The sequence below is a fragment of the Festucalex cinctus genome, chromosome 3 (assembly GCF_051991245.1).
Source record: "Festucalex cinctus isolate MCC-2025b chromosome 3, RoL_Fcin_1.0, whole genome shotgun sequence".
NCBI lineage: Eukaryota > Metazoa > Chordata > Actinopteri > Syngnathiformes > Syngnathidae > Festucalex > Festucalex cinctus.
The window spans coordinates 26,067,484-26,094,432 of NC_135413.1; the positions used below are offsets into that span (position 1 = coordinate 26,067,484).

General features: G+C 39.3%; 2 protein-coding genes, 1 long non-coding RNA gene and 1 other non-coding gene across 5 annotated transcripts in view; 3 read left to right on the forward strand and 1 right to left on the reverse strand.

Moving 5' to 3' along the window:
- Nucleotides 1-17,993, forward strand: part of pik3c2a (phosphatidylinositol-4-phosphate 3-kinase, catalytic subunit type 2 alpha) — a 31,874-nt gene extending 13,881 nt beyond the window's left edge. For both annotated transcript variants that reach the window (XM_077517115.1, XM_077517116.1), the window contains exons 5-33: nucleotides 1,127-1,247; nucleotides 1,389-1,500; nucleotides 1,647-1,726; nucleotides 1,941-2,004; nucleotides 2,165-2,311; nucleotides 2,395-2,428; nucleotides 3,208-3,439; nucleotides 5,411-5,533; nucleotides 5,625-5,792; nucleotides 5,874-5,985; nucleotides 6,972-7,114; nucleotides 7,705-7,896; nucleotides 7,966-8,059; nucleotides 8,140-8,234; nucleotides 9,119-9,299; nucleotides 9,510-9,614; nucleotides 9,701-9,793; nucleotides 10,526-10,655; nucleotides 10,745-10,881; nucleotides 12,544-12,713; nucleotides 12,809-12,965; nucleotides 13,334-13,443; nucleotides 14,126-14,333; nucleotides 14,411-14,535; nucleotides 14,897-15,014; nucleotides 15,086-15,167; nucleotides 15,422-15,528; nucleotides 15,605-15,730; nucleotides 15,800-17,993. In XM_077517115.1, the coding sequence (XP_077373241.1) occupies nucleotides 1,127-1,247; nucleotides 1,389-1,500; nucleotides 1,647-1,726; nucleotides 1,941-2,004; nucleotides 2,165-2,311; nucleotides 2,395-2,428; nucleotides 3,208-3,439; nucleotides 5,411-5,533; nucleotides 5,625-5,792; nucleotides 5,874-5,985; nucleotides 6,972-7,114; nucleotides 7,705-7,896; nucleotides 7,966-8,059; nucleotides 8,140-8,234; nucleotides 9,119-9,299; nucleotides 9,510-9,614; nucleotides 9,701-9,793; nucleotides 10,526-10,655; nucleotides 10,745-10,881; nucleotides 12,544-12,713; nucleotides 12,809-12,965; nucleotides 13,334-13,443; nucleotides 14,126-14,333; nucleotides 14,411-14,535; nucleotides 14,897-15,014; nucleotides 15,086-15,167; nucleotides 15,422-15,528; nucleotides 15,605-15,730; nucleotides 15,800-15,982 (3,749 nt within the window). In that variant the 3' untranslated portion in view covers nucleotides 15,983-17,993. The remainder of the gene's footprint in view (nucleotides 1-1,126; nucleotides 1,248-1,388; nucleotides 1,501-1,646; nucleotides 1,727-1,940; nucleotides 2,005-2,164; nucleotides 2,312-2,394; nucleotides 2,429-3,207; nucleotides 3,440-5,410; nucleotides 5,534-5,624; nucleotides 5,793-5,873; nucleotides 5,986-6,971; nucleotides 7,115-7,704; nucleotides 7,897-7,965; nucleotides 8,060-8,139; nucleotides 8,235-9,118; nucleotides 9,300-9,509; nucleotides 9,615-9,700; nucleotides 9,794-10,525; nucleotides 10,656-10,744; nucleotides 10,882-12,543; nucleotides 12,714-12,808; nucleotides 12,966-13,333; nucleotides 13,444-14,125; nucleotides 14,334-14,410; nucleotides 14,536-14,896; nucleotides 15,015-15,085; nucleotides 15,168-15,421; nucleotides 15,529-15,604; nucleotides 15,731-15,799) is intronic.
- Nucleotides 17,901-22,466, reverse strand: LOC144016248 (uncharacterized). Its single transcript, XR_013282873.1, has 8 exons — nucleotides 21,737-22,466; nucleotides 20,986-21,127; nucleotides 20,783-20,860; nucleotides 20,639-20,709; nucleotides 20,473-20,524; nucleotides 20,296-20,358; nucleotides 19,680-19,859; nucleotides 17,901-18,203 (listed from the first exon to the last, which is right to left on the reverse strand). It is a non-coding gene; the product is annotated as an uncharacterized LOC144016248 (long non-coding RNA).
- Nucleotides 22,467-24,364: 1,898 nt separating this feature from the next.
- On the forward strand, nucleotides 24,365-26,911 carry rps13 (ribosomal protein S13). The gene is made up of 6 exons (XM_077517122.1): nucleotides 24,365-24,483; nucleotides 24,935-24,983; nucleotides 25,320-25,398; nucleotides 26,227-26,396; nucleotides 26,480-26,580; nucleotides 26,837-26,911. Exons 1-6 carry the CDS (start codon nucleotides 24,461-24,463, stop codon nucleotides 26,868-26,870), a joined length of 456 nt encoding a protein of 151 aa, XP_077373248.1. The 5' UTR covers nucleotides 24,365-24,460; the 3' UTR covers nucleotides 26,871-26,911.
- LOC144016830 (small nucleolar RNA SNORA19) lies at nucleotides 26,633-26,765 on the forward strand. Its single transcript, XR_013283037.1, has one exon. It is a non-coding gene; the product is annotated as a small nucleolar RNA SNORA19 (small nucleolar RNA).
- Nucleotides 26,912-26,949: the final 38 nt, after the last annotated feature.

Here is a 26,949-nt window from a genome sequence, read left to right on the forward strand (position 1 = left end):
TCTCCGAAGTGCCACCGTAATTTCGCTCACTAGCTCATAGGGGCTCACAAAGTGTGGCACAGCTTAAAAACCTGCCCAGCGCCCATCATGTCTTAACCGTGACTGAGCTACAATTCTGGACTGGAAAGAAATAGCCTCCATTCCTCTGCTGGGTGGAGGGCTGTTATTACTGGATCCGGGGTGGTCTCCATCTCTTAATCCCGCACTTTCTTTTGGGCAAAGAGCCTTATCTGGCTTCCCATCCATACACTAACACAGCCACTTTCAAAGAAGCCAATGTACCAAATTAAGCTTTTTTTTTGTGTCAACAAACTTACACCTACAGTTCAGCCTATGCCACTAATACCTTAGTTTCAACACACTTGCTGCTGGTTTTCCTTTGAACAGAGAACAAGTTTGATTTGGATTATGAGCCAATTCAAAACATGATGTCCATTAGCAGGCTATAAGGAATTGTGTGCGTTCATCAGTCACATCAGAAACCTGTGCATAGTTCAAGCAGCAATCTGTTGCAAGAACTGTGTCAAAAATTCTGCCTTTATAAAGAGAACTAGAAAAACATGGCGGACCACTGAATGTATCCCACCGGAAATCTTCTGGATTTCCTCATGCATTCCAGTATGAAAGTGGAAAGTGAAAGTGAGGCCTCCACCAAGGCAGGACAAACGCCCTAAACATGCCTGCCGCCTGACTCATTAATTGGAGAAATCAGTACTCTTGGCGGCAATAATGCACATTTTAAAATTCTAAATTTCTCGACCTAATCCATGGATCACATTGTTAAAACTGCAAGTCTAAGACCTTCCAATTCTGCTTTTTACACTTGGGAAAGGGACAGGGAGACAACCTGGTGGTAAACTTAACTGTCATATCTGTCATTTTGGACCTTTAGTATTTGTGTAAACAAACAAAGTGGCACCAAGAGGCAAACCTGACTGACGCTCATCTCTTCGCCATAGTGAGTAATATTAACAATAAATAAGAGAATTCACCAAAAAGTTACAAGGGGCCAATATTCTCGTCTTGCCTGCGGTCTTTTGTAAATCATTTCCCCCTGCATTACCTCTGCCCTTCCCGCTTCATTTCCCATCATCTGGTCATCCCTCGCTTTTTTTTCACGCCACAGTGAATTCTCCAGTGGAGCTCCTGATCAGTCAGACCCTCTGCTGGGTCCACGACGACCTGGACCAGGTGGACTTCTCCAGCTACCTCCTCAAAGTGTGCGGCCGGGAGGAAGTGCTACAGAAGTGAGCTCTTTTCATTAAGTGACGGTGGACTTTCATTTGGCGATTGCATCATGGCGTCGCTCCATTTCCCTCCCCGATTGTAAGCGCCCATTCATTATTATGCTTAGCGTAACATTGCATCTGTGTTGTCCCGCGTCACAGTAAACACAGCCTGGGCAGCCATGAGTACGTCCAGAACTGCAGAAAGTGGGAGAATGAGATCACATTACAGCTTCTCTCTCACTCCACCATGAGACGGGACTTGGCTCGCACTGTAAGTCATTTCCATGTACACTGACATGTCCTCTTTAACCTCTCACCATTCATCCTCATTTTCAATCCGGCGATCCTGCTCACTCATCTTTTTTTTTTTTTCTTCAATCTTTCCTGGTTTTTTTTTTTTTTTTTGTCTCAACGCAGGTGGATGATGACAACGCATCCATAAATTTGGAGAGACACCTAAGTTACGTGGAGCGACCGTTTAAGGAGACCGCCACTAGGTAAGAAGGGCCCTACACTCGGATAAGTGTACTTTTCCAAGGAAGAACTATTTTTGCTTGGAAACTACAGTCAGTTTTGTTTTTTTTGGTAGCCTGTTGTCTTTATAATGCACAGAGATTAAAATATGTCTTGTTTTCTTTTAAGTGAGATTTTATTTTTGTTTTATTCTTACACTGTGCACGAACATGACTTCACCTTTCTCTTTGTCTCCAGACAAGGGCTGACCGACTACCTGGAAGGTTATCACAACCAAGTCGACGTCTGCCTACAAAATGAGGTAGTACTGCAAATCTGGAAGGAAAATGAAGGTTGAACAATGTATTTTTCATTCTTACCAGAACTCGTGTGAGAATTAATTCCACTGTGGCCATGGTTGTTAGGAGTAGGACACTCTTGTTATCCCACCTCGTACAACACACCTGCATCTCTAAATTCAGAGTACCCAGTACAAGACTGTGGACCGGGTGGTGCAGACGGTGAAGAACTTCTGCTGCGCACTGGACGAAGTGGAGACGCAGGCTATCGCCGAGGCCGTCAAAAGGCTACGACGCTCCGTCAACCTGCCCAGGACGTGCTCGCCAATGGTGGGCTTTAAAACACACACAGGCCACTTCACTGTTATTCATGTGTATGTGCTCCTTGATGATTATTATGCCTTACCTCTCAGATGGGGTCCCCATCATCTGGGCAGACAGCAAATGGTAAGAACTATTTCCACCTACAAACTGCATTTAACTCATTCACTCTCAGCCATTTTCACAGAAGCAATCCCGTTCACTCCCGGCTGTTTTACTGGATTTTTACTGATTTTGCAAGGCCCACAGAATATTGTGTTCTATTGCAATAAAAGCATGGAACCTATCAAAAGAAGGATTAAAGTGTCTTCTTTCATCAGGAAAAAAAAAAGTATGTTTCTATCTGTTTCCGTTCTGCAGCAATTAGCATTAGAAGAGAGCTAAGTTTCATCAGTTTTCACAAATCTATTTAAAATTCTAAGTAATTTAGCTTCTTTTATAGATGGCCCTGGTTGATCTCCTTTGCTCTGCTGCCACCTTCTGGCCGTTTGTTTAATAACTACCATTTCTGCAACCGTTCTTTGCAGTTGAGAGGCTGCATCAAAGCCTTCTGTAGGCTCTAGCATAAACCCCCCCCCCCCAAAAAAAACGTATAAATACGTCTTTGGGACACTTAAAACAAAACAAAAAACGTATTTACACGTTATTGGGAGCAAATGAGTTAAGTGTGCCGTCAGTGTTTATAATTGTATTGGCAGTGTTGTTGAGACTTTTGTGAAGGTTCAACATTTTATATACATTTACTACAGAATAGTAGTTTTGATACATACATATAGTATTTTTCTTTAAAATTGTGTGAAATTAATGGCAATTTTCTGTTCTTCTAAGTTCTAGTTACTTACCATGAAACGGCCACAACGTGATTATTGATACTTTGAAATAAGGCCGGGTTTTTGACTCCTCAGGTCACGCCAGCTCAGTGGACGAGAGCATGGCGCTGCTCACCCACGCCGTGTACGACTTGGCCAAGCTCTACCTGCGCTCTTTCTGCGCGCCCTCCACCTCCGCCTGCTCGCCTTCGTTCACTGGAGAAACGTCGGAGGCGCTGCGGAGCAGCAAAGAAGCCTCCGGAACTACGGATCACCTCAAGTTCACCCTCTTTGCCCTGCACGGCATCCCGGCCAACTGGGTCAGCAGGTAAATATGGATGCAATTGTACCGTGTGGATTTAATACAACACAACTGGTATATGCATCATATCGATAATTATAAATGATGGGAGGAAAAAGCTTTTGATCTGATTCTGCCGTTTATTGTCAAAGCACACACAGAAACAAACAACTCCAGGGTTTCTCCCCACGGCTTGTTTTTCCACAGCAGTGTCACATTTCAACCTGGCTTTATCTCTTGCACGCGTGCGTGCCTGGAACGAACAGGGACACATTTTCCGTTCCCAACTCTTGTCGCGCATCCGTAACTACAAAACCAGTAGTATCTTTCCGGCAAGTGTGATGTCACAGACTAACTAGAATGGAAATCAGATTAGAGAATTGACTGGAACCCAGCGTTTCCCAATTTTTAGTGAGCCACATTTTACTTCAGAAAGATTTTCACAGCACACCACCAAACACAAAATGTTATTAAAAACGTTCTATTCTCAAATAATATTTTCAATTTACTCTCAAATGTATTTGCTCAGTGTGAAATCTGTTTAATGCTATTATAATAATGTATCTTTGTCTTCTAGACTTCGTAATCTAGTGGAAGAGCATTTATTCATTTATTCATATTGCTGGATGAACAAAGATACATTATTTGTAGTAAAGAAATAATTTACAGACCAATTAGGTGGAATCGGATAATTTGCCATGACACACCTGATGATCGCTCATGGCTCAGTGGTTGGGAATCACTGCTCTATCCATGTTGATTTTTATACGTTTTTGTGCTATTCCATCTCTCAGTAGCAATTTTCTTCCTAATAACTGTATTCTTCATACTCCATGTGCGGTTTTATTTTAAGCCGGTGGCAAACGTTGCCGTTTTTCCATCCGCATATGCGTAGCCAGACATTTTTGTCGTGTGATGCTCTCTTGTTGAGTTCACGGTGTGCGTGCGTTTGGCCTGTATGTCATCCATCTGGTGCGGCCACAGGGAAGGCCCGGTTAAGTGACGGAGCCGCCAGCACAGATGGCATGGAGTCCAAATGTTCACATAAATATAAAATGTTTGCTTGTGACAGTGTTTGGGATTGAAATTTTGGGGGAAAAATCTTTCCTGTAGAAAACAATAGGGAGCAATTGTATTTGTTTACATTTTCATTTAATCTTTTAAGACATATTGATAACCAAGGGTGCTCCCTGAACCTTTTGTTAGAATGTTAAAAGAAAAATGTCTATTGTCTTAAGATTTAAAAAAATAAATACAACTTCAACATGTTGCAAATCTGAAAAGTTGTTCAATAAGCATTATGCTTTAAGAAATTTCAACAAATTTAAGAGTTGGAATTTGTATTTGTTAAGATTAACGCCAATATGTTTTTTTCCCTTTTAGTGAAAATAACTCGGTAATATCGGCTATCGGCCTCCTTGAAGAATAATAATTTGTATCGGCTCTGGGAGAAAAAAAAAAAATGGTTTGAGTAATGCAATGTGGAAGGGGGAAATTTCCTGCCATCCATCCATCCATCCATTTCCTTAGCCGCAGGCAGGGTGCACGCACCCTGAACTGGTTGCCAGGCAACCCAGGGCACGCACAGTCGCACACATTTCAAAGATCAATTTATGTTTAATAAATGTAATTGAAATATATGTATAGATTTAATCAAATGAAAACGACGTACCTGTATAGCCCGGTATTTTCTTGTCTGGTTGCTGAAACTGCAATTTACAGAATTTCACTCTGCAGGTTGTTGCACCCACACGCGTGTATTAAAATTAGACGTGTTCTCAGGTGTGCGTGGGCATGTCTAAGAGAAACAAAAGGAGCCTTTGTGTGGATGTTGAGGTCTTTTAGCATGTAGGCATCAGTGTTGTCACTGACTGCAATAAATCGTGTGTTAAGACCAAACTTGGCTTCTGCTTAATAATAAGGCACATAAATGAATTGCAACAAAAGCTACTCATTAATGTCCTATAATGTCATTTCTTTGTCGTGCATGCATTACAGTTATGAGAAATACTTCCTGGTGTGTTCCCTCACCCACAATGGCAAGAACCTCTTCAAGCCGGTGCAGTCCAAGCGAGTGGGCACATACAAGAGCTACTTCTACCACATAAAATGGGACGAACTGTAAGTGATGAATCCCGCCGTGTATTTCCTGTTTATATATCCCATTTCTCTCCACGACAACGACCGCATCGTTTTCATCTCTTCCTTGAAGGATCAATTTCCCCATCGCCGTGGCGGTGCTTCCTCTGGAGTCTGTCCTCGGCTTGACTCTGTACGGCGTGCTCAACCAGAACGCTGGAGGCTCCCCGGACTCCAACAAACAGAGGAAGGCCCCGGAGATGCTGGGCAAAGTGTCGATGCCGCTGTTTGACTTCAGACGGTCAGAAATACTCAATCTTGTCACAATTAGAGTCCCAATTCCCGCACAGGCAGCTGATTTGAGACTGGCTGTGCTTTACAGGGTTCTCGCCAGGGACACGCGGCTGTTGTGTTTGTGGGCGTCGCTACAGGGAGCCGCTGCTGGCTCTGCAGGCGGCCGCAAAAAGATGCCCGCAGAGAGAATTGTGCTGCAGGTGAGTAAGATTAGTTATGTGCGCGAGTTGCTTTTAGAGATTTTGGAGAAGATAGTAGACATTGTAGTTGCCCATCGTATTTCATGTAGCAGAGGTGAGCAAACCTTTGCGCTCAAGGACGACATTTGATTTTTTTATTTATTTCTTTTCTCAAAACAGACACTCAGGCAGGTGGGCCAGATCAATTATGTAAAGTAATTAATTTAAATAATAATTAGGAAATGCCAAAATTAGTGCAATAATTTTGAGTTAATTTAAAGTTCCTTTAACGCCACCAATTTTTTTAAGTGGGCAATTAATGAAATAAAGCCTATACTGGGGGAATTCCAGTCGCAATGCAGCAGAAACGTCCACGTCAAAATTTAGCAGTAATAAATTTAATAATAATGCATATATTTGTGGAGACTGGGGTGAAGTTGTATTTTAGATGAATTTTAAAAATGTGCAGAATTTCCCAAGTTATTTCATGTTAATTAGATGGCTCTTAATATGAAAAGAAAATTCACTAACGTCCTACAAATGCAATGATGCCAGCAAATGGCAGAAATGACCTCAACACAAGTCAATATACTCGTTTTTTACAAGTACAGTAAAGTTCATCTTTTTAGTTTTAACTCAATTTTAGGATTTATGATGAAAATAATGTATCAATGACTAAAAGATGCACCCATATTTCTATTAGTTTTTCACTTTTATGAAGAGTATGAAAAATTAGAAAAAAATAATTTATTGTACATTTAGAAGAGATATAAAATTTGCGATTAAGCCTGAGTTAATTACTGAACTAATGCGATTAATTACCTGACACCCCTAATAATAATATTATACAGTTCGTATTATTCTAATTAATTAAACAATAAATTATTATTGAAAACATTTTAGATGTTTATTAATTAATAAACTGCTTAATTTTACTCATTATTTTTTTATTTATGTGCATCAGCTTGAATACATCTTAAGAATAACTTTAATGGTGTTGCCAACAGGTGGATTTCCCCAACTCTGCACTGGATGTTTTGTATGTGGGACCCCAGGAACCACCCAGTCCGGAGCCCAACCCAATGGAAGAGCTTGATCCTGACCTCAGACGCAAACTGGAGAAAATCTGCAGCCGAGCGTCCAATTTTGGGTAAAGGAAATGCGGCCTAACATAACAACAAAAGCAACATGTATGTACATTATGTCAAGTCTACCTGCTGCTGATTCAGATATTAGTTAATGACCGATCTGGGATGCTTACAGTCACGCGCACATCCCTGTTTTGTATTTTCTAACTGATCCATTCCCAGCCAAATCTCCTCCCCGCCGTCCAAAACCACGACTGGCACTCGAACACAGAGCTCTCTCTTATCGGGCCTTTGCCGCCCGCGACCGCTTCTTTCTCATTCGTGTCTCCGGCCCGTGTGGGCACAAGGCTTTTGTGTTTGCCCTCTTTGTGTTTTGGTGCTTGCCTGATCCCTGGAGAGCAGCATGTACCTAGTTTATACAGGGAGGTCAGCTCTAGACTAGTGCATAAAAGTAGCATCAAATTCTCCTCGATGCTGTCAGAGTCCATTCTTGGCCATTGTAGCTTGTAATTATATGGTGAAGTCACACTAGTCTTGAATCATTCATTGGCCCACGGAGGAGCAGTTAACTCATTCTACGTTTTCTCTCCAAATCTCTTCAAAAAGGCTAAAGTTGTAATCTGGTCCCTATCATGTTTCCTTCCCGCTGCAGGCTAAGGCGAGCTGACCACCAGCTGCTCTGGGACCACCGGCTCCACTGCCGGAGGGATCATCCCAGCAGCCTGCCCAAGGTACTGGCCAGTGCCCCCAGTTGGGACTGGGCCAGCATGGCTCACATCCACTCATTGCTTCACCACTGGCCCACGCTGCCGCCCGTCACGGCGCTGGAACTGCTCGACTCCAAGTATGCGCCGTTTTTATACCTCGCGTGTGCGCGTGGGCTTGTGTGACGTCATCGAATGTGTGTTTGCAGGTTTGCGGACACAGAGGTGAGGCGGGTGGCTGTCAGCTGGGTTGAGAAGAGTACTGATGACGAGCTGGCTGACTACCTTCCACAGTTGGTGCAGGTACAGCTGTTGACACACAAACAACCTGCTTCCACTTAACAACTTCACAATTCACGTTCTTTGATTGTCCTCCCTCACAGGCTTTAAAGTTCGATTGTCACCTCAAGAGCGCCCTCGTCATGCTCCTGCTTTCCAGGGCGCTCGGCAACATCAACATTGCACACTACCTCTACTGGTGAGCTCATAGAACTACAACTCCATTAATAAATATAATGTTGAACATTATTTTTTTTTTAAATGTGATATGTGTATATATATATATATATATATATATATATATATATATATCAGATTAATCACATCTTAGAATTTTGATTAATTGCTTTATTAAAAAGGCGTTTTATCAACTTTCTTTTTTCCTGCCAAACTTAAAGAGCACCTCTTGTGTTTAATTCTTTTCGACATTTATTTTGTTTTAAGGACGTCCTCAACATTTTTTGATCCACTGCACACGCTCATCCTCCTCTTTTCTTATCATGTCAGATAGTTTGACATGAACAAATATTCTGAATGTCAAATGCAAACATTTGTTAAATGCTTTACATAAATGCATGTAGTTGTGTATATTGCTCAAACACAACCTGTGCTACCTTTAATGTAACCACTTGCTGTCAGCTAAGGGTAATTTGCGGTCAAAATTAAGTGTGATTAATCTGCGGTAATACATGATTAATGCGATAATTTTTTTGTGATGAATTAATTAGTTCACACTTTTTAACTTTGACAGTTGTATTAATAAATGTATGTATTATACTATGTTATGAAATGTATTTGTTATACTATGTTTATACTAATGGTTTGCCAGTATTTAATTTTTTTTTAAGGCTAAAAAAATAATCAAGATTTTTTTTTTTAAGACAATTAGATACTCATGAAAATTACACAAAGGATACAGTAAATATAAATAGACCATATGACTGAAATACACTAATAAATATAAAATCAATTGAAAGTGCTGCTCAAATTTGGCCTGATAGTCGTTAGGCCACACTTTGGCGTTTGTGTATATTTCTGGGGTTTAAGAGAAGTAGTGTCTCTTCATAAATATGCCGTTGACAGGTTGCTCAAGGACGCCGTGCAGGATGCGGCGTGGGGGCGGCGTTACGAGCGCGTGCTTGGCGCCCTGCTGTGCTTGTGCGGGACCAAACTGCGTGCCGAGCTGGAGAAACAAACCCAGCTGGTCACACTCCTCGGGGCCGTGGCCGAGAGGGTGAGACAGGCCGGCGGGTCCACAAGACAGGTAAGCGTCTTTTCTGTCTGCCTGTCGTTAAGACAGTGGAACCGCTAAAGTTGTTCAATGCGGAAATGAAGAAGTACAATCACGTTTGGGTTTGACCTTGGTTTCCACCGTTTTTAAAACTAAGGCCATGATTGGTTTTTAAAATGAATAGATGGGCCAGGTCAATTCACTTATTGCCAGTGTCACGTGTTCATTTGTGTGCGTTTTTAGGTGGCTCTTCTGGAGGGCCTTGAAAGCGTTCAGAACTTTTTCCAGAGGAGTAGCTGCCGACTTCCCATCTTCCCCAGTCTGGTGGCCAAGGAACTTAACATCAAAGTAACACGCACGCACAAAGGGAATATTTTTGTGGGGATTGTGCGTGAATGTTAAATAAATAAAGTCAAACTTGTTTGTGTGGGCAGGCCTGCTCGTTCTTCAACTCCAACGCTCTTCCTCTCAAGCTGGCTCTGGTTAATGCTGACCCACTAGGAGAGGAGATCAACGTTATGTTCAAGGTACAACGCGCACACATTTTGAAGAAACATGCTGGATGTCAAGCTGTGTTTCAAATATCACATCCCTGGTTCTTGTTACGATTGTGGTCACAACACTGCGCCCCCTGGTGGCTTAAAGTTGAAATGACAGTATCATTTGTCACTAAGGCTTTTTCACACTGCAGTTTGTTTTCTTGGTGTTCAGGGTGCAATATGGCGCTTTGATGCAAGCTTGCCCATATTTGGCAGCGCGTGCTTACCAGCCTACCTGGAAGTAGCATAGCAGCTGGTCGAATTCTAGCCGCTAGCACTCTGAAATCACTCCGCCAGCCCTTCTCTGAATGGATACTCCATCTGATGTCACAGTGACGCCGCTCCTGAGTATATCATCTTTCAACTCGCAGTGCCGCGACAGCAAAATGTCACCACCAACCACTGTAACGTGACACAGCGTTCAGTTCTCACACCTTCGCAGCACATATACAGTGAACAGGATCAACAAAAGCACGCTAAGTGCAGTGTGAAAAGGCCTTTACGCTGCATGGCTCAAGTGACAAATTTTAATTTTTAATTTATTTTTGCTCTTAAATGTATATAACTTGGAATATTTGTATTATGTACTGCATTTTGTGTTGTGTCATGTATTATGTCAGTCTATGTGTCAATTGAAATGTATATGTAACTTGATCTGTATTGGTCACTTGGACCAGCAATCTAAATCCATCTATACTTATGTAACTCTGAACACATTAGGTGGGAGAAGATCTGAGGCAGGACATGTTGGCGCTACAGATGATCCGCATCATGGACCGCATCTGGTTGCAAGAAGGGCTGGACCTTCGCATAGTGAACTTCAAATGCATCTCCACGGGCAAGGACAAAGGTACCGAACACTTACAAGTCATGTCGCCAGCAGCGGAAAAAAAATATTTCCAGCACTTCTGAAAGGATTAAATGTTGTGGTGTTGACAGGCATGGTGGAGCTGGTGCCATCCTCCGACACCCTGAGAAAGATCCAGGTGGAGTATGGCGTCACCGGCTCCTTTAAGGACAAACCGCTGGCAGAGTGGCTACGCAAGTACAACCCCGCCGAGGACGAGTATGAGAGGGTATGCACAAATCAGGAAATCCATTTCAAGTAACGTCAATTCATTTGTTCCTTTATTAAATGAACAGTTAATTTTGTTAAGTTGCATTTTAATATTCTTAACCAGTGAACGCTGCATAATTCATAGTTGAAGTGAAGCTTTTCCTACAGTTTTGGCAGTCGTCATGGGCCGGTATCATATTTTGAAGCTTTTTTTTTTTTTTTTTCCCCCTTCATTTTCAATTTTTCATTTCATTCCTTAAAAAAAGAGACATGAAAAGAGCCAGAAAGTAAAAAAATTAAAAAGTAAAACTTATGTCATCTGCCCCTGATCAAAACCAACAAAATAATCAACACAAAATAAATTAATGATATAATAGCATCTAACAAAAGTGTCACTGTTTCATGGTATTACAGTATTGATAGAGCTCTAAAATATATTATATTGACCCCCCCATAGAACAGAAAGCGTGGTGGTTGTAGGTATTACATAAATTAACATCTTAACTCATTTGCTCCCAAAAACATAAATGCATTCTATTTTAAATGTTATAAGTGTCCCAAAGACGTATTTATACATTTTTTATGCTCGAGCATTAGGGGTGTGAATTGCCTAGTACCTGACGATTCGATTCGTATCACGATTCACAGGTCACGATTCGATTCGATACCGATTAATCCCGATACGAATTTATAAGTCGATTGTTGCGATTTTTTTTCATTAAAATTTAGAAAATACTAATCAGTAAGCTTGTAGAGTGTAAGATTTATATGAAAATGTATTATTTATTTATCTGAAATTTCAGTCTTATAGAGGTTGTAATCTGTTTCATGTTTGAACAGCATTAAAATAAAATATTAAGGCTTAATGTTCCGTTCATATAACATTCTTCCATGCTCAAGGTGTGAATCCTAACCCGAAGTCAGACGTTTTGTTGAATATTTTTCCATTAAAAATGGAAGTTTAAAAATCGATTCACACACACAAAAAAAAAAAAAAAAAAAAAAAAAGGCAATGATGATAAGACGTTGAATCGGTAAGACTACCGAATGAACAATTCTGAGCTCTTTAAAAAATAAAAAATAAATAAATAATCGTTTTTTTTTTTATTGAATCGATTCGAGAATCGCGCGATGTAGCATCGCGATATATCGCCGAATCGATTTTTTTTTTTAACACCCCTATAGAGCATACAGAAGGCTTTGATGTAGCCTCTCAACTGCAGAGAACGAGTAAAAAAAAAATGGTAGTAATTAGAAAAACGGCCAGCAGGTGGCAGCAGGGTATAAGAGATCAACCAGGGCCATTTTGAAAACAAGCTGTTTCCCATAATTCAAAACAGATTTGTGAATAATGATGAAACTAATGCTAATTTCTGCAAAACGGAAACAGAAAGAAATATACATTTTGTTCCTTAAAGAAGAGACTCTAATCTTTCTTTTGGTAGGTTCCATGTTTTTATAGCAAAAGAATACAATATTCTGGGGAGCTTGCAAAATCAGTTAAAATCCAGTAAAACAGCCAGGAGCTAAATGGGTTGCTTCAGTGAAAGTAGCTGGGAGTGACTGAGTGAATTAGTTGTGTATTTGCTAGTGTACAATATTTTTTTCACTGATGTTGCGCATCTAATGTTTTGACTCACCTGCATATTTCCCGCTCACAATCCTCTTCGCCACTCCACAGGCGTCCGAGAACTTCATCTACTCTTGTGCCGGCTGCTGCGTGGCCACCTACGTGCTGGGCATCTGCGACCGCCACAACGACAACATCATGCTGCGCTCCACGGGCCACATGTTCCACATCGACTTTGGCAAGTTCTTAGGCCACGCCCAGATGTTTGGAAGCTTCAAAAGGTAACACAGGAGGAATAACTTTGGTTGCCATTTTGTTCTGCTTTGCTGAATATATGCTTTTTTTTTTTTTGTTTTTTTGCTTTGTCTGCCACCAGGGACCGAGCACCATTTGTGCTGACCTCTGACATGGCGTACGTCATTAACGGCGGCGAACGTCCCACCAGTCGCTTCCAGCTGTTTGTTGACCTCTGCTGCCAGGCCTATAACCTCATTCGCAAGAACTCCGGCCTTTTCCTCAACCTGCTTTCACTGGTAAACGCTTACTTTAAACTCTCACACAGAAAGATCTACTTTCCTCATCATTTTTCACAGGATGTTACATTTTTAACGTAGCTCAGCCATTTCCCGACTCGAGCAAAGTTTGCTTCGCTAATAAGTCATCGTGCCTCCTGTGCACCTACCCGGAATAACCTGGTCTATTTATAGAGTACCCAGAATGGCGACAGAATGCTGCTGTTCATTGTCGCTTAGCTCATTATGATGACACGACGACGACAACAATCCAGTTAATTGCATGTTTCTGGTTTAATGAGTCTGATCATTTAAAAATGACACTTGTGTGCACAATGAGCTGCTGATGTCGTTATCTTGAACTGTGCGTTTATCTCATCCTGTCTCAGATGACATCATCGGGTCTTCCAGAGCTGACCGGCTCTCAGGACCTGAAGTACGTTTATGACGCGCTGCAGCCGCACAACACGGACGCAGAGGCCACCATCTTCTTCACCAGGTGTGTCAGCCCCTGACCATCATTTTAATTTAATTCAAGGAACAAAGTACACACATGATTGTAGTAAATAAGGGTAACCTTCATATTGTTCCATTAGCTCCTGTCTATCATTATTTGCTTTGTTTAATAATGGACACAAATCAGAAGTATTTAATTTTCTGTGGTTTAGATTTACAGCAGGTGTTCTGGTATTAATGGGCTACATCCAAACTGCGCTTTTACACTGCTCTCACATTGTCAGGTATTGGATACGTATCGGATTTTTAAGGCATTTTCACACTGCACTTGGTTTTCTTGGTGTTCATGGCGCTGCAGTGATGACAGCACTCCATTTGGAAGTGGCTGCTTACTGGCCTACCAGAAAGTTAGCATGGCTGCTTTTTATGAGCATCTGTTGCTGTTAGTACTCATACACAATGAATGGGTTTGACAATGACATGCTAAGTGCAGTGTGAAAAGGGCTTTATCCACATTTGGGTTCTTGGAATTGATTCAATTCTTGAACCAGGTTTTATAAATCCAACCTAAATAATGAATTGAAAATCCCCTAGATGGGAGCACATACCAGTGCAAATATAAAAATATATATATGTATTTGAAGTTGTCACTGTGTCGTGTAAGGTCAAGAAGAAAACTACACATTTGGTTTCCTTTTGTTAACAAATTCACAACATGACTGCAGACTGATCGAGTCCAGCCTGGGCAGCGTGGCCACCAAGTTCAACTTTTTCATCCACAACCTGGCCCAGCTGCGCTTCTCGGGTCTGCCGGCTAACGACGAGCCCATCCTGTCCTTCTCGCCCAAGACGTACACCTTGAAGCAGGAGGGCCGCATCCTCCACGCCTCCATATTCTCCTTCCAGAAGCGATACAACCCTGACAAGCACTATGTACGTTTTTTTTTTTTTTTTTTTTTAATTAGCTTATTGAACTTGTTATACATCTCCCTCTTGTGCCCTTTGTGCAGACGTATGTGGTGAGGTTGCTCAGGGAAGGGCAGAACGACCCCCAGTTTGTCTTCCGCACTTTTGATGAGTTTCAGGAGCTCCACAACAAACTCACTATCCTTTTCCCCCTTTGGAAGCTGCCAAGGTATTCTCTATTCACTTGGATATTTTTAAGAGGCTTTTTTAGTTGTCATCATAGCCCCTTTCACACAGAGTTTGCTATATATTTGATTATTGAGACAAATAAAGAAAATTCCAGTAAATTATAGTTTTTATTTTATTATATTTGCATGTTTCATATTTCTGGCCGTGAAGTTTTTTTCTCATATAAATAGTGACTGTTACTTCTTTAGTGTAAGGTAATCATGGCATGTTGAGCAATTCATCACAGAGGGTAGTAGAAAGCTAATCAGCTCCCTCATGTGGATGAAATGTGCACTGCCGACTGATAAGTATTGATTTTTTTTTTTCTCTCCATTGTGTTGACAATTGATTTTTCTCTCCAGCTTTCCAAGTAAAATGGTGCTGGGCCGCACCCACATCAAGGAGGTGGCCGCCAAGAGGAAGCTGGAGCTGAACAACTACATCCACAAACTGATGAGCTGCTCGGCCGAGGTCACACAGGTAATATGCACACACGCACGCACATACGTCAGTAAATCGTGGTCTTTCCACCTAACATTCTTCTCTACTAGTGCGACTTGATCTACACCTTCTTTCATCCCGTGGCACGGGATGACAAGACGGAAGGTTTGGATGCCACCCAGAGAGCTCCTGGTAAGCAGATGCGGATGGTAGTTCTTTATTCAGATTAAAAATATTTATTTATTCCTGTATAAATGTGTTTTTAAAAATACTATTAACCTATTAACAGTATCACAAATTTCCAATTGTCTTTATTTAATATTGCGTAGGGAACTCTACACACTTGAATTAAACTGAAAAATGCTTAGCTTAGTGTAGTGCTGCTGTTTTGGTTAGCATGTCTTTGAGATACTTCAACTTCCACTTTTGTGTTGGGGCTGTTGCAGAGCCCCCGCTGAGTCCAACGTCGGGCCGCGTGGAAGGCGAGGTCAAACTGTCCATCTCGTACAGGAACAGCACCCTCTTCATCATGGTCATGCACATCAGAGATCTGGTAAACAATCGCCACGTGCTACTTGAACGTGTTCCTTCTCTGCTCACGCCATGACGTCCTCCGCGTTCCATTTCAGGTGTCTGAAGAGGGGACGGATCCCAACCCGTACGTGAAGACGTACCTGCTCCCCGATCCGCACAAGACCTCCAAGCGGAAGACCAAGATCTCAAGGAAAACCAGGAACCCGACCTTCAATGAGATGGTTAGAAAGAATCTATCATTTGACTAGATTTGACAAAGATGTAATGAAAGACGTGCTTTTGCTTCTTAGCTGGTGTACAGCGGCTACAGCAAGGAGACGTTGGGCCTGCGCGAGCTGCAACTCAGCGTGCTGAGTGCCGAGTCCCTACGCGAGAACTACTTCCTGGGCGGCATTACGCTGCGCCTCAAAGACTTTGACCTGGGCAAGGAGACGGTCAAGTGGTACAAGCTCGCTGCTGTGCCCTACTTCTAAGAAAAAGGAAGAAAAAAATGCCACCTGGATTGTTTCTGTGACAAAACAATCGCTTACTTTTTTGTCTCTCCTAAACTTTAACAATGAGCTGTAATGTTTTGTACATTTTGATATTAGAGGACCAAAATTGCTCACTTTCACAAGAGTAAATATAAATATAGAGAGATATAGACACGTTTATTTTTTAAGGACTAGGAGCAAGGGTTTTGTTTTTTTTCAATTTTTTTTTTTCATATTCTGCTTCCTTAGGGGACGTCAGTTTGCTGCTTTCACCGTAAACACTTTGGGATAGTTTGACACACCAGATACGAGGGAATAACCCACAGGATTCTACTTGCAAATACAAAGTTTGCTGTTTTAACTGCAGACACTATTGGGCCGTTTAACTCACCAGATTATGGGTAATGGATTACAGGTTTCTTCCTGAAAATGTCAAGTTTGCTGTTTTTGTCACAGATGCTTTTGAGGTAGTTTGACAAAAGATTCCAGATATTACACTACAACATTTCCCCTCCAAAATGTGCCAAATTTAGCCGAACAGAGCAGCAAATTCTGACCACTTTAACAGGTGCCTTAGCGACGGCTCACAATCTCTTAATGCGGTCTTACTGCTAGATTTTATTTTTTTTTTTAAATAACCGCCTCACAAAGATGTATTCAGGAAATATCATTTTTTTGTTTTTTTTTAGGGTAATGGTGGGCTTCCATTAATCGCACACTAGCTGGTATTAATGGCAAGATAGCACACTTTTAGGAGAGTTTGGGACTTCACTTGCAGTGCCTACATGTCCATTTGGAATGTTCCGGGTTTCTCCCGATCAGCACTTTTTACCCACACGCAGAAAAAAAAAAAAAGGGAACAAAAAAAAACTTCACAATAAATGTTAATAAAATAAAGTTTTCCTCCCCATGCAAGTGTGTTCACATGATGATGATGATGACCATTTATCAGTGACACTGACTTTAATGAATATTAATCCCATATTGGTTCACGATTAGTGTCTGTATAAAGAGAGCATTTGTGTTAACAGGGCCACCCAGATAGCAAAATGTGGTTGAATCAACGTTGAAATATAGTTCGGCTTAAGTGTTGAATCTACGTTGAGATCTAAAGTTTAAATTATACAGAAAGCGCAAGGTTGATAAAATGTTGAGTCAACGTTTGCTTTCCAACCATATATCACTCAATATCAATGTCGTTTCAACCATAATCTAAATGAGAATCTACATGCATCTTTGGTTGATTTTACATTGAATTCTAACGTTTAAATTAAACAGAAAGCGCAGGGTTGATAAAATGTTGAGTCAACGTTTGCTTTTCAACCATAAATCACACAATATCAATGTCGTTTCAACCATCATCTAAATCAGAATCTACATGTATCTTTGGTTGATTTTACATTGAATTCTAACATTTAAATTATACAGAAAGTGCAAGGTTGATAAAATGTTGAGTCAACGTTTGCTTTGTAACCATATATCACACAATATCAATGTCGTTTCAACTATCATCTAAATCAGAACCTACATGCATTTTTATAGTGAATTAATGTGAGGAATAAATGTTTTAAGTTAATCATCATTTACATTGGAATTTACATCTAAATGTACATTATTATTATTACTATTATCATGCACATTAATATAGAACAATTTTTTTAAACTAACAAAAAATATTGGGTTAGTCCACTAGAAAAAAAAAAGTTACCGTATGTTTTTCACCTAGTGTTTCTGCAGATGTCTTACAACTTACTTGGATGTATTATTAGCTTGTTGATTTCCTTAACCATACTTCCCCATATGTATGAAAATCTTAGGACAGAAAATATGTTTAATATTCAAACATTTATTAGAAATCAAAACACAGTACTTTGTAACTGAATTCTGGGGAGAATGGAGGCAAAGAAAATAACACCCGTTTGGCTTCTGCCTCAAATAATGTTTGTTTTTATTGTATTATTCTTTTTCTTGACAAAGGAATGAAATAAACATGAAATGAACTGTAGGAACATCAGTGTATAAAGCGGTAACCATTTCACTTTGACTGTACGTCAGTCCATAAAAAGACACACTAAATTTTGACTTGCGTTCGCAGTTGCGTCCAAGGCACTAGCATTGCTTGGGATGCCACCGTTACACTCATGAGCAAAACGCAGCCAATGCTTGACAGTAACACCAAAGTCCTGCTGAGTCAGTGTACGGTCAAGCTGTCGAGCAGCAACTGAAAGACAAGATTACAAAAGAGAAGAGAGTTAGTATCCAATACAATTTATTGTTTTAGAAAAAAAGCTGTTCTGTTGTTACAGTAACTATCAGTAAGTATTAAGTAACACTTTTTTGTTGAATTTGACAATGTTGGTAAATACATGCGATGTCAATATAAAAACCACTGTAGATTTATTTTAGTTAACTCATTCACTCCCAAAGACGTATTTATACGTTTTTTTAGGTTTTTGTTTGCTAGAGTTTTTGTATGAAGGCTTTGATGCAGTTTCTGACCTGAAGTGGAAGCTTAAAGCGATGGTAGTTATTACAAAAAAAAGTTTCATTCATGAAACAGATGAAGCACACTTTTTTTTTTTTTTTTGTAATAACTACTATCGCTTTAAGCTTCCACTTCAGGTCAGAAACTGCATCAAAGCCTTCATACAAAAACTCTAGCAAACAAAAACCTAAAAAACGTATACGTTTTTGGGAGTGAATGAGTTAATTAGGACAATTACAGAATGTTGAATGTGCAATGTAACTAGCTACTAGCATGAAAGTGTGTCGTGTATAGTTAGGTACATTGTTTATTTTATTTTCTAGTTTTACTACGACTTAAAGAGGGTAATGGTCAGAGGCCATTGTTCAAATTAATAGCACAAAAGGAAAATGAAGTCTGGTTATTTGGAACGTCGTTAACTCGCTGTCTAGCTGGTGAAATTTAGAAGCTTCGGAGCGAGGACAGCATAAAGATGAAAAGGTAAGGGGAGTAGCGGTGAAGAAAAAAAAAATACTGATTTTTACTGAGCTAAAGAAAATAATGTTGACATAATTTATTAGAAATGATTGACTTGTTTTGATAGCCACTGCTGTTGCAGGCAAACCTCGTGTTCCAATAAAATATTTTGCAAATATATCGAGTTGCGTATGCCTAAGCCAGGTCATGCTGCACCTCCACAAATAATGGTGCGACTAAATCCTGTGCTGTGCGAGCAACCAAAAATGTTACTCGCACCAGTGCTAGTAGTGGAAAAGTTAGTGTAGAGCCCTGGCCTGATGGAGTCCATCTTGACTGCAATATATTAATGAAAAGACAAAGATACATATACTAATTGCTGTTTTTGTGAAGTATCAATGATGTTTTTTTTTTTTTTTTCATTGATTTCGGAATTGACCATTCTCTAATTAATAGATAAATAATGTCTATGTGGAGCCGCACTTTTAAAATGTGTCTTTTCTTAGTGTTTTTTTTTTAAAGCTTTTTCTGGGAATTTTCAGTCATTCAAAAATATTTTTGGACAATTCAAAACAATTTTTCAGTTATACAAAAATGTTTTCGGAGAGTCAAACCCTTATTACGAGGTTTCGGGTATTGGAAGGATTCTGACTCCATACCCCAGGTGGAGTGATTTTACACAACAAAAGAAAGCAGCTCAGAACATTCTGCTCAACTCTGTCTTGTAATAAGTAGTTTACATAGGCGATAACTCACCAAACATACAGTCTTGCATCACTGTCTCCTTGAATGCCTTCTTGCCAACGCAACACTTGTCTTGCTTCCCTGCCCAGTTGTATTCATTTAACAGCCCAGGGCATTTGTCATCACAGTTGCCATCATCCGTCTGATTAGGTTGTCCGAATTGGTGCCTTCAACGACAGCCAGGTGATTAATCTATGAGAGACGACATTATTATTATTATTAATTTAATTTTTGCACTCAACTTTTGTTGATAGAATTCTCCCGATGCCTGAAGATTTTACTTTTAAGTAAATTACATAACCTTTACTAAATTTTGCAATATTCATATACATCACCCCCTCTCCACCCCCCAGATGACTAACTAAATAACTAAATGACTAAAACTGAAAATAAAAATAATACATTTGTATTTCATTTTTGAATTGTATATTTTTCATCCGTTTTTACTTTCACTTTTAGTAATTTATTTATTTATTTATTTAGTCATTTATTTATTTTGAATTTTGGCAGTTTTGGTCCTCCATAATTATGCCTTACAAATTGGTAAAAAAAATTAAAATAAAATAAAAAAAGTGTGCTAAGATTTATGATGATTTGGTTCTACAACAGTGACCTTTGAAAAACTTACCAACTACGAATACAGTATTTCCCTTTCTTCCGGTTGGTCCCCAAGCACCGCAAAAAGGGTTGCCTGAAACAAACAGAAGAGCCTGTTCAACATTTTTTTTCACAATGTGATTGTGTTCTTTCATAATCATAGTAGTTATTATTACTCACAACTTAAATTAACAATGGGTCTAGGTACCTGTTGTAGAGCTGTAATTGTGTTTGTAGTCTTGAAAAAGTGAGTTGTGCACCTAAACAATATCAACAACACAGCATGTAAGTTTCAAACTTACTGTACAAGTCAGCAATGTGTTACCGCAATAATATCATCACAATCATGTAGTACAGTGCGCAGAATCATTTACCTGTCTTGCGCTACTCCTCAGAATGGATTTTGTGGACAGAACATTTTGAAGAAACACTCAGAGCCTGAAACCTGAGCACAACCGATATTCTATTAATTATTATGTTATCTTATATTATGAATTCTGAAAACATACCAACATTACCTTAAAAAAATTTGCACTTTGCCCTCTTCCTCCTTATAGGTAAGACAGACCTCTGCATGTTCTCCTTCCCCATTAAACCTGTGCCAAGTTATATTCTCTGTCACTAATTTCAACATTTGGATGTGGTGAAAGGTAGTTCACCTAAGCTTTCTTCAGATTCTTAGAAATTAATATTTTGAGTGTTTGTTCACTTGTTTACTTACCAAAGAGGTTCACCAAGCTCTGGCCAAGGTACAACATGCCTTCTTAGTTTGAATAAGTAGTAAATTACTAATTAGCCATCTGGTTTCGAAGACGCTGGCACCACCTGTACGCCATGTGACTCGTCAAAACAGCACAAGTAACCTGTACATCAACAGACAACAAATGATATTAAAAGCAACAAAGTACAACATTTACACCTTTGTTTTATTACAGTGTGAAAAAAATGTGTTCATTATAGGCTCAATAATTAGTAATTACTAAAAAAATACTTTTACTTCCCTCAACAAATAAATATCCTGAAGCATGATTCGACTAGATTTCGTGATGAATTAAGTTATATACAGAAGTTAAACAAATTACAGATAAACCTTACATTACTATACAAGTGGACTTAATTTACTTTAAAAACTAAACCTAAAAGAAAACGCTATTCAATGTTCTATCTTCAACTGTTAAACCAGCCTGTTAAAAACGACTGAAAAAAGATACATTCTTCATGTAAACGCTCCTGTAGCGCTTCAGTGTAGTTCGTTAGCCTACTAGCATATCAGCAACATAGCACACAGATAGGCTTGTCGTAACTCTCATTGTTAAGAGGCCGTCGGAATTAGCAACTTAGCTTCAACGTTTAGGATCATTCGAAACAATTTCTTCACTAAAACCACCTCTAAAGACCAATATGCTTAGCGACCCAACTGACAATGGACATGGTGATACATATTTGTTTTATTTAATGTAACTTTTACCAACCTGAAACACAGAACGTCGACGTTTGGATTCCCGCTCTTAGCACGGCTGTCGGCAATTTGAAATTCTTCTTCTTCTACGCTGTGTATGACTGTGTGTGTCAGTCTGGTTAGTAGCATGTCCCGCCATCTAGTGGCGTACTGTGGAACAGCGATCCAATAACGTTAGAAAGTACAGTAGATATTTAAATCAACTCGATGAAATTAAAATTGTATGAGATATATAATAGATTTTTAAAACATAACCTGGGAAATGTGTGTAACGCATAAGTCATTCCTCTTTTGTATTTTTTTTAATATAATATTATGCACACAATGTACATATCACACAGCACTATAAAAAATACATAATTCAAGCTCTGCATATTTTACAATACAAGCTGAATATTATCCCAGAACAATGTAATATTTGGTGCTAGTGATAATTTGGTACCTTTTTATATGATTATACTCGCAGAGTTGCGTCTCAATAAAATAGCTTCATTACAATATTGCCCCCTAAAAGCTTTACCTCTGAATCAGATTTCCACTAAATGTAAATAATTATCTCTTTCATATGAATATTCATAGTTGTTTTTATTTTAGAATTGTTAGACTTAAAGTTTATGCGTTGCAGGTTGAAACAAAACTGGTCAGATAAAATGAGATTTTCTCTGATCAGCCAGTGAGTGCACCTAACTAAATATTATGGCATTGAAACTATTAACGGGAAAATTTAGATAACCACGCACGCACGCACACACCAATGTCTGTGAAGTCAATTCAGTAGTTGTGTCAATATGAAGCCATAAAATATCAAATGTAAAACATAGGAAAATTAAATACTTACCCTTGAATCGCTACAAAGAAATGGTGAACGCACGTTCGAAGAACTTCTCTCTGGAAGCTTCATGATAGTTCGTTCACAGAATTCACACACAAACTTTGATTGTTTGACCAGAAACATATTGAAATGTCTGTGTGATGATGTATTAAAATTCTTCTTAACATCTGTTATGCAAATAAGTATGTGTAAAAAAATGTGTGTAGAAAAAATAAATAAATCTGAAACTGCATTTAAGAGTGGGACAAGACTGGCAATACATATGTGGCCCAGAGTTGTAAATTGATAGCTGGGCCAGATGCGTCACACAGCAACTGGCCCACATCCTGTTTGCCAGAGTCAAGCCAGTGCCACCTTTGCTGCTCCTGGGCCATGTTCGGCCCACATGCCTTATGCCAGTGTCGACTGAATGCCACCTGTGCCGGACTTATGCCGGATGTGGGCACATATTTTTGATGACTGGGCTGAAATGCACAAACTAGAAACTCTAACGTGTACAGTTTATTTGGTGGAAATGCCAGGTGTTTCGAGTACATTCAAATAATTTACAAGTTTTGCAAATACAGTGTTCCCTCGTTTTCCGCTGGGGTTAGGTACCAAAAAATACCCGCAATAAATGAAATCCGCAAAGTAGTTAGCTTTATGTTTTATATTTATTATAAATGTTTAAAGACTCTAACACCCCCCACCCATCAACCTGTCCCCAAAATACTTCCCCTCCCCCTCTCCTAGTCAATTTCTCAGCTGAAGGGAAAAAAAAAACAAGAAGGGCAAACATAGATTCAACGTTAATTAAACATTGACCTTTCAAACGTTTTAATTCAACCAAAATACAACGTTGATTCAATGTTATCTTTTAAACACAAACTTCAATGTTAACATAATGCTGTTGAATCAATGTTGATTGACCAATCAATCTTCAACCGTAACCAAAAATCATCCATTTTAACCCTAATTCAACGTTGAATAAACATCTTTTGCTATCTGGGCAGTTATTTATTCTTAATTGGTAACTTGTAACCTCCCCCATCAATGGATCACTGTGTGGGCTGTAATCCCTCTTTCCTAAAGCAAATTAAATTGTTTTTGGAACAAATGGGAAGTTGTCTTTGATTGGCCTGCATGAATGTCAGAAAATTGTTACACCCCCCCCCCCCCCCCCCCCACCACCACCTCAAATTGATAAAAATAAATAAATGTTGCAAAAAAAAAAAAAAAGTTACTATGTTAGGTTTGCTGTCACTGTTTGTCTAGTTCTGTTTTTGTGTAAGTCTTTTAATCAGTTAAAATAAGCGTTTGGGAATCTGCTCTTGATATACAATGATTTATGACTATAATTTAATAAAACTATAATTATACAGTAATGTGTTAAATCCTACTGAAAGCCAAGTATATCACACTAGGTAAAGCTCCCTAATTCATTTACATATAGGCATAAATTATTCAAATCAATGAACCAAACAAAACAAAGCTTATAAACAATCAGTGAGTGAATTCTGAATTATGTTAACTTTGAGGTGCAACGACTGTAAATGAGTGTTTACATAGTTCCACAGAATTAGTAGCATGTTAGATTTATGAAGAATACGTAATTTACATTACATTACAGTACACAATTCAGAAAACGCAAACATACAAAATAATGCAAATACGGTAACTACAATCAATACATTTTAAGAATGAAAGTAAATCTTAAGTAACAAACATTATTCAGACTTTCCCCAGATAAAATTAAATTATTACAAAGTGGAGACAAACGACTAATTTTCATTATAACACATTTTGTAATCTACTTTATGGGTATACGCAAATAACGTTATGTGACGTTGCATCACGTCACATCCGGCGCAAGCGCAAAGCCCCATTTTCTAGCTCGTGTGCGGCCTCTCTTCCTCTACCGCCATCATGGGTCGCATGCACGCTCCCGGGTAAACGCCGATTTTAGTCTTTTAAAGTTGCCTTTTCTTAACTTCATGTCGCATTTAACGACATAAGAGTAGATATAAGCTTGTAACGAACGGTAATTGACCAACTTGGAGGCTTTCATACGGCTCTAAAAGCTTGAAAAAGGATAAGGTAGACGGAGGTGTCGGCCGTCTGTTAGCTTCGTGCTAACTGTAGTTAGCCGATGCTTACTTGGAGCCGAAATGATCAATTTGACAACGTTTGATTCATGAAGAGCACACACGCACGACAGTTGTCACGCACGCTTATACTTTATCGTAATATATGTAACAAAACATGTCAAATGTTCACGTTACGAGTTTGTACCTTGGAATGACTTTAACAAGCGAGCAAACGATGCCACGATGCTAGTTAAGCTAGTTAGTTTTCTTGCACTGCTTTGACGCAAAATGTGTTTTCTTTTCCTCCCAACAGAAAGGGCTTGTCCCAGTCAGCCCTGCCTTACAGACGCAGTGTCCCAACTGTGAGTCCCACACTCTTTTCATGCACCTACATTACATTTACAGTACATTGTAAGGCAATTTCACGGTACTGCTAAAAGTAAGTAAAAAAAAAATGAAATCATGCACATAAATCAGTATTAGTCTAATTGTTTAAGCTTCTTTGAGGGAAAAATATATTGTCGTAGGGGAAATTTGGATCTAGTCTAAGTAGGAAGAAAACATTTTGAACAAGTCTGCAACCCCATTTACTTAGGACACTCAGCGATACATGTTTATTTAATCATTTAAATTGGTACAGATTGTAATCTGTAATTTGTGTTCAGTATGTACCTCAATGCATTTTTTTTTTCCTCCAGTGGCTGAAACTGACTTCTGATGATGTCAAAGAGCAGATTTTCAAGCTGGCCAAAAAGGGCCTGACCCCCTCTCAGATTGGTAAATCAACTGCATATTGTTACTTAATTAAAATAAATCTTAAGCACGCAAAGTGATTACATATATGGAATCGATTAAATGTTTTATGTTGTGGTTGTTTATGAGGTGTTGTGGAACTGCAAAGCATGGAACTGAAATGTATTTGTCCAAACTTGATTAGCAAATGTCACAAATCTTAGCATGAAGCAGAAGTACTCATAATGTAGAATGTGTTTGAAACCATTTTTACTTACAGGATATAACAGGGAAACGCTTCATTCAGAGTTCAAACTGTCACCATCGAAATGACATTTTATGCTTTATGCAATATTTTAAACACTCCTAATGTTCAATGTTATAAATAAGCTAACTGCTTTGATCAAACATGGCAGAAGCTTATGAATGCTTGAATTTTTGTTTTGAATATTTGTTGCATTCATTTAGCCATTTGTTAATTTATATGAAAATGTAATTGTTTTGTTTTTTTAATTCTTAATTGGTTGGTTGCTTTAATCTACAGTTGACCCCTACCAGCCTGCAAAAAGTGAAAATCTGCATCTAGTTAATTGATGCACGTTGAAATGGATTGAGGGAGGTTCAAACCCAAAACAATATTCAATTTTTTTTTACTGATTTCTACGAAAAATGGTGGGTGGGGAAATCCTGGGAGGGAAAACAAAAAAAAGGAAAGATATGTATTTTTTAATGAATTCTGGAATATGCAAATTTGCAGTTGCAGTATGCAAGAGTTGACTGAAAACAAAGCAAAAATGCAATTTATTTGTTATAATTCAGTGACCTATAAACCGTAATAACTTTTTTTCTTTTTTTCTTTTTTTTTTCCTCCAGGTGTGATCCTGAGGGACTCCCACGGTGTCGCTCAGGTTCGTTTCGTCACCGGCAACAAGATCCTGAGGATCCTCAAGTCCAAGGGCCTGGCCCCTGACCTGCCCGAGGACCTGTACCACCTCATCAAGAAGGCCGTGGCTGTCCGGAAGCATCTGGAGAGAAACCGAAAGGTGCCGCCGCGCACATAAAGCGCTCGGGTGTTCTCTGATTTTCCTGAACGTGGCCTTGAACGTATGTGTTTGTCCACGTGCAGGACAAAGACGCCAAGTTCCGCCTGATTCTCATTGAGAGCAGAATCCACAGGCTGGCCCGTTACTATAAGACCAAGAGAGTTCTGGCCCCCAACTGGAAGTAGTACGTATTCAATCGCCTTTCTTCATTTTTCTCGAAACGAACTTGCAAGCCGTGGCACAAATTCATTGTCCTGCTCTCCCTGGATGTGAGAGTTGTGATATTTCTGTTGTGCAAGAGCAAAACTTGGAGGTAAATTAGCAGAGCGGCTTGCCGGTGTTGCTTCTGCCAGTCCCCTTCGAACAAGATGAATATTGTGCATAAAGGTGTATGATTTCCTCAATATCTTCTAACAGCGTGTTTTTGTTTCTATTCACAGCGAGTCTTCTACAGCTTCTGCTCTGGTGGCATAAATGCGTCTTTTTTTCAAATAAATGAAAGTTCAAGTTTGAAACTTCTTGTTTTTGTTATGAATTGTTTGAAATCCTTTTG

Excerpts from the sequence above, each read along its gene's own strand:
- rps13 (XM_077517122.1), top strand. The coding sequence starts at position 24,461 with ATGGGTCGCATGCACGCTCCCGG. Across the intron at positions 25,399-26,226 it reads CCTGACCCCCTCTCAGATTG|GTGTGATCCTGAGGGACTCC; the intron begins GTAAATCAACTG and ends TTTTTCCTCCAG. Across the intron at positions 26,397-26,479 it reads ATCTGGAGAGAAACCGAAAG|GACAAAGACGCCAAGTTCCG; the intron begins GTGCCGCCGCGC and ends GTCCACGTGCAG.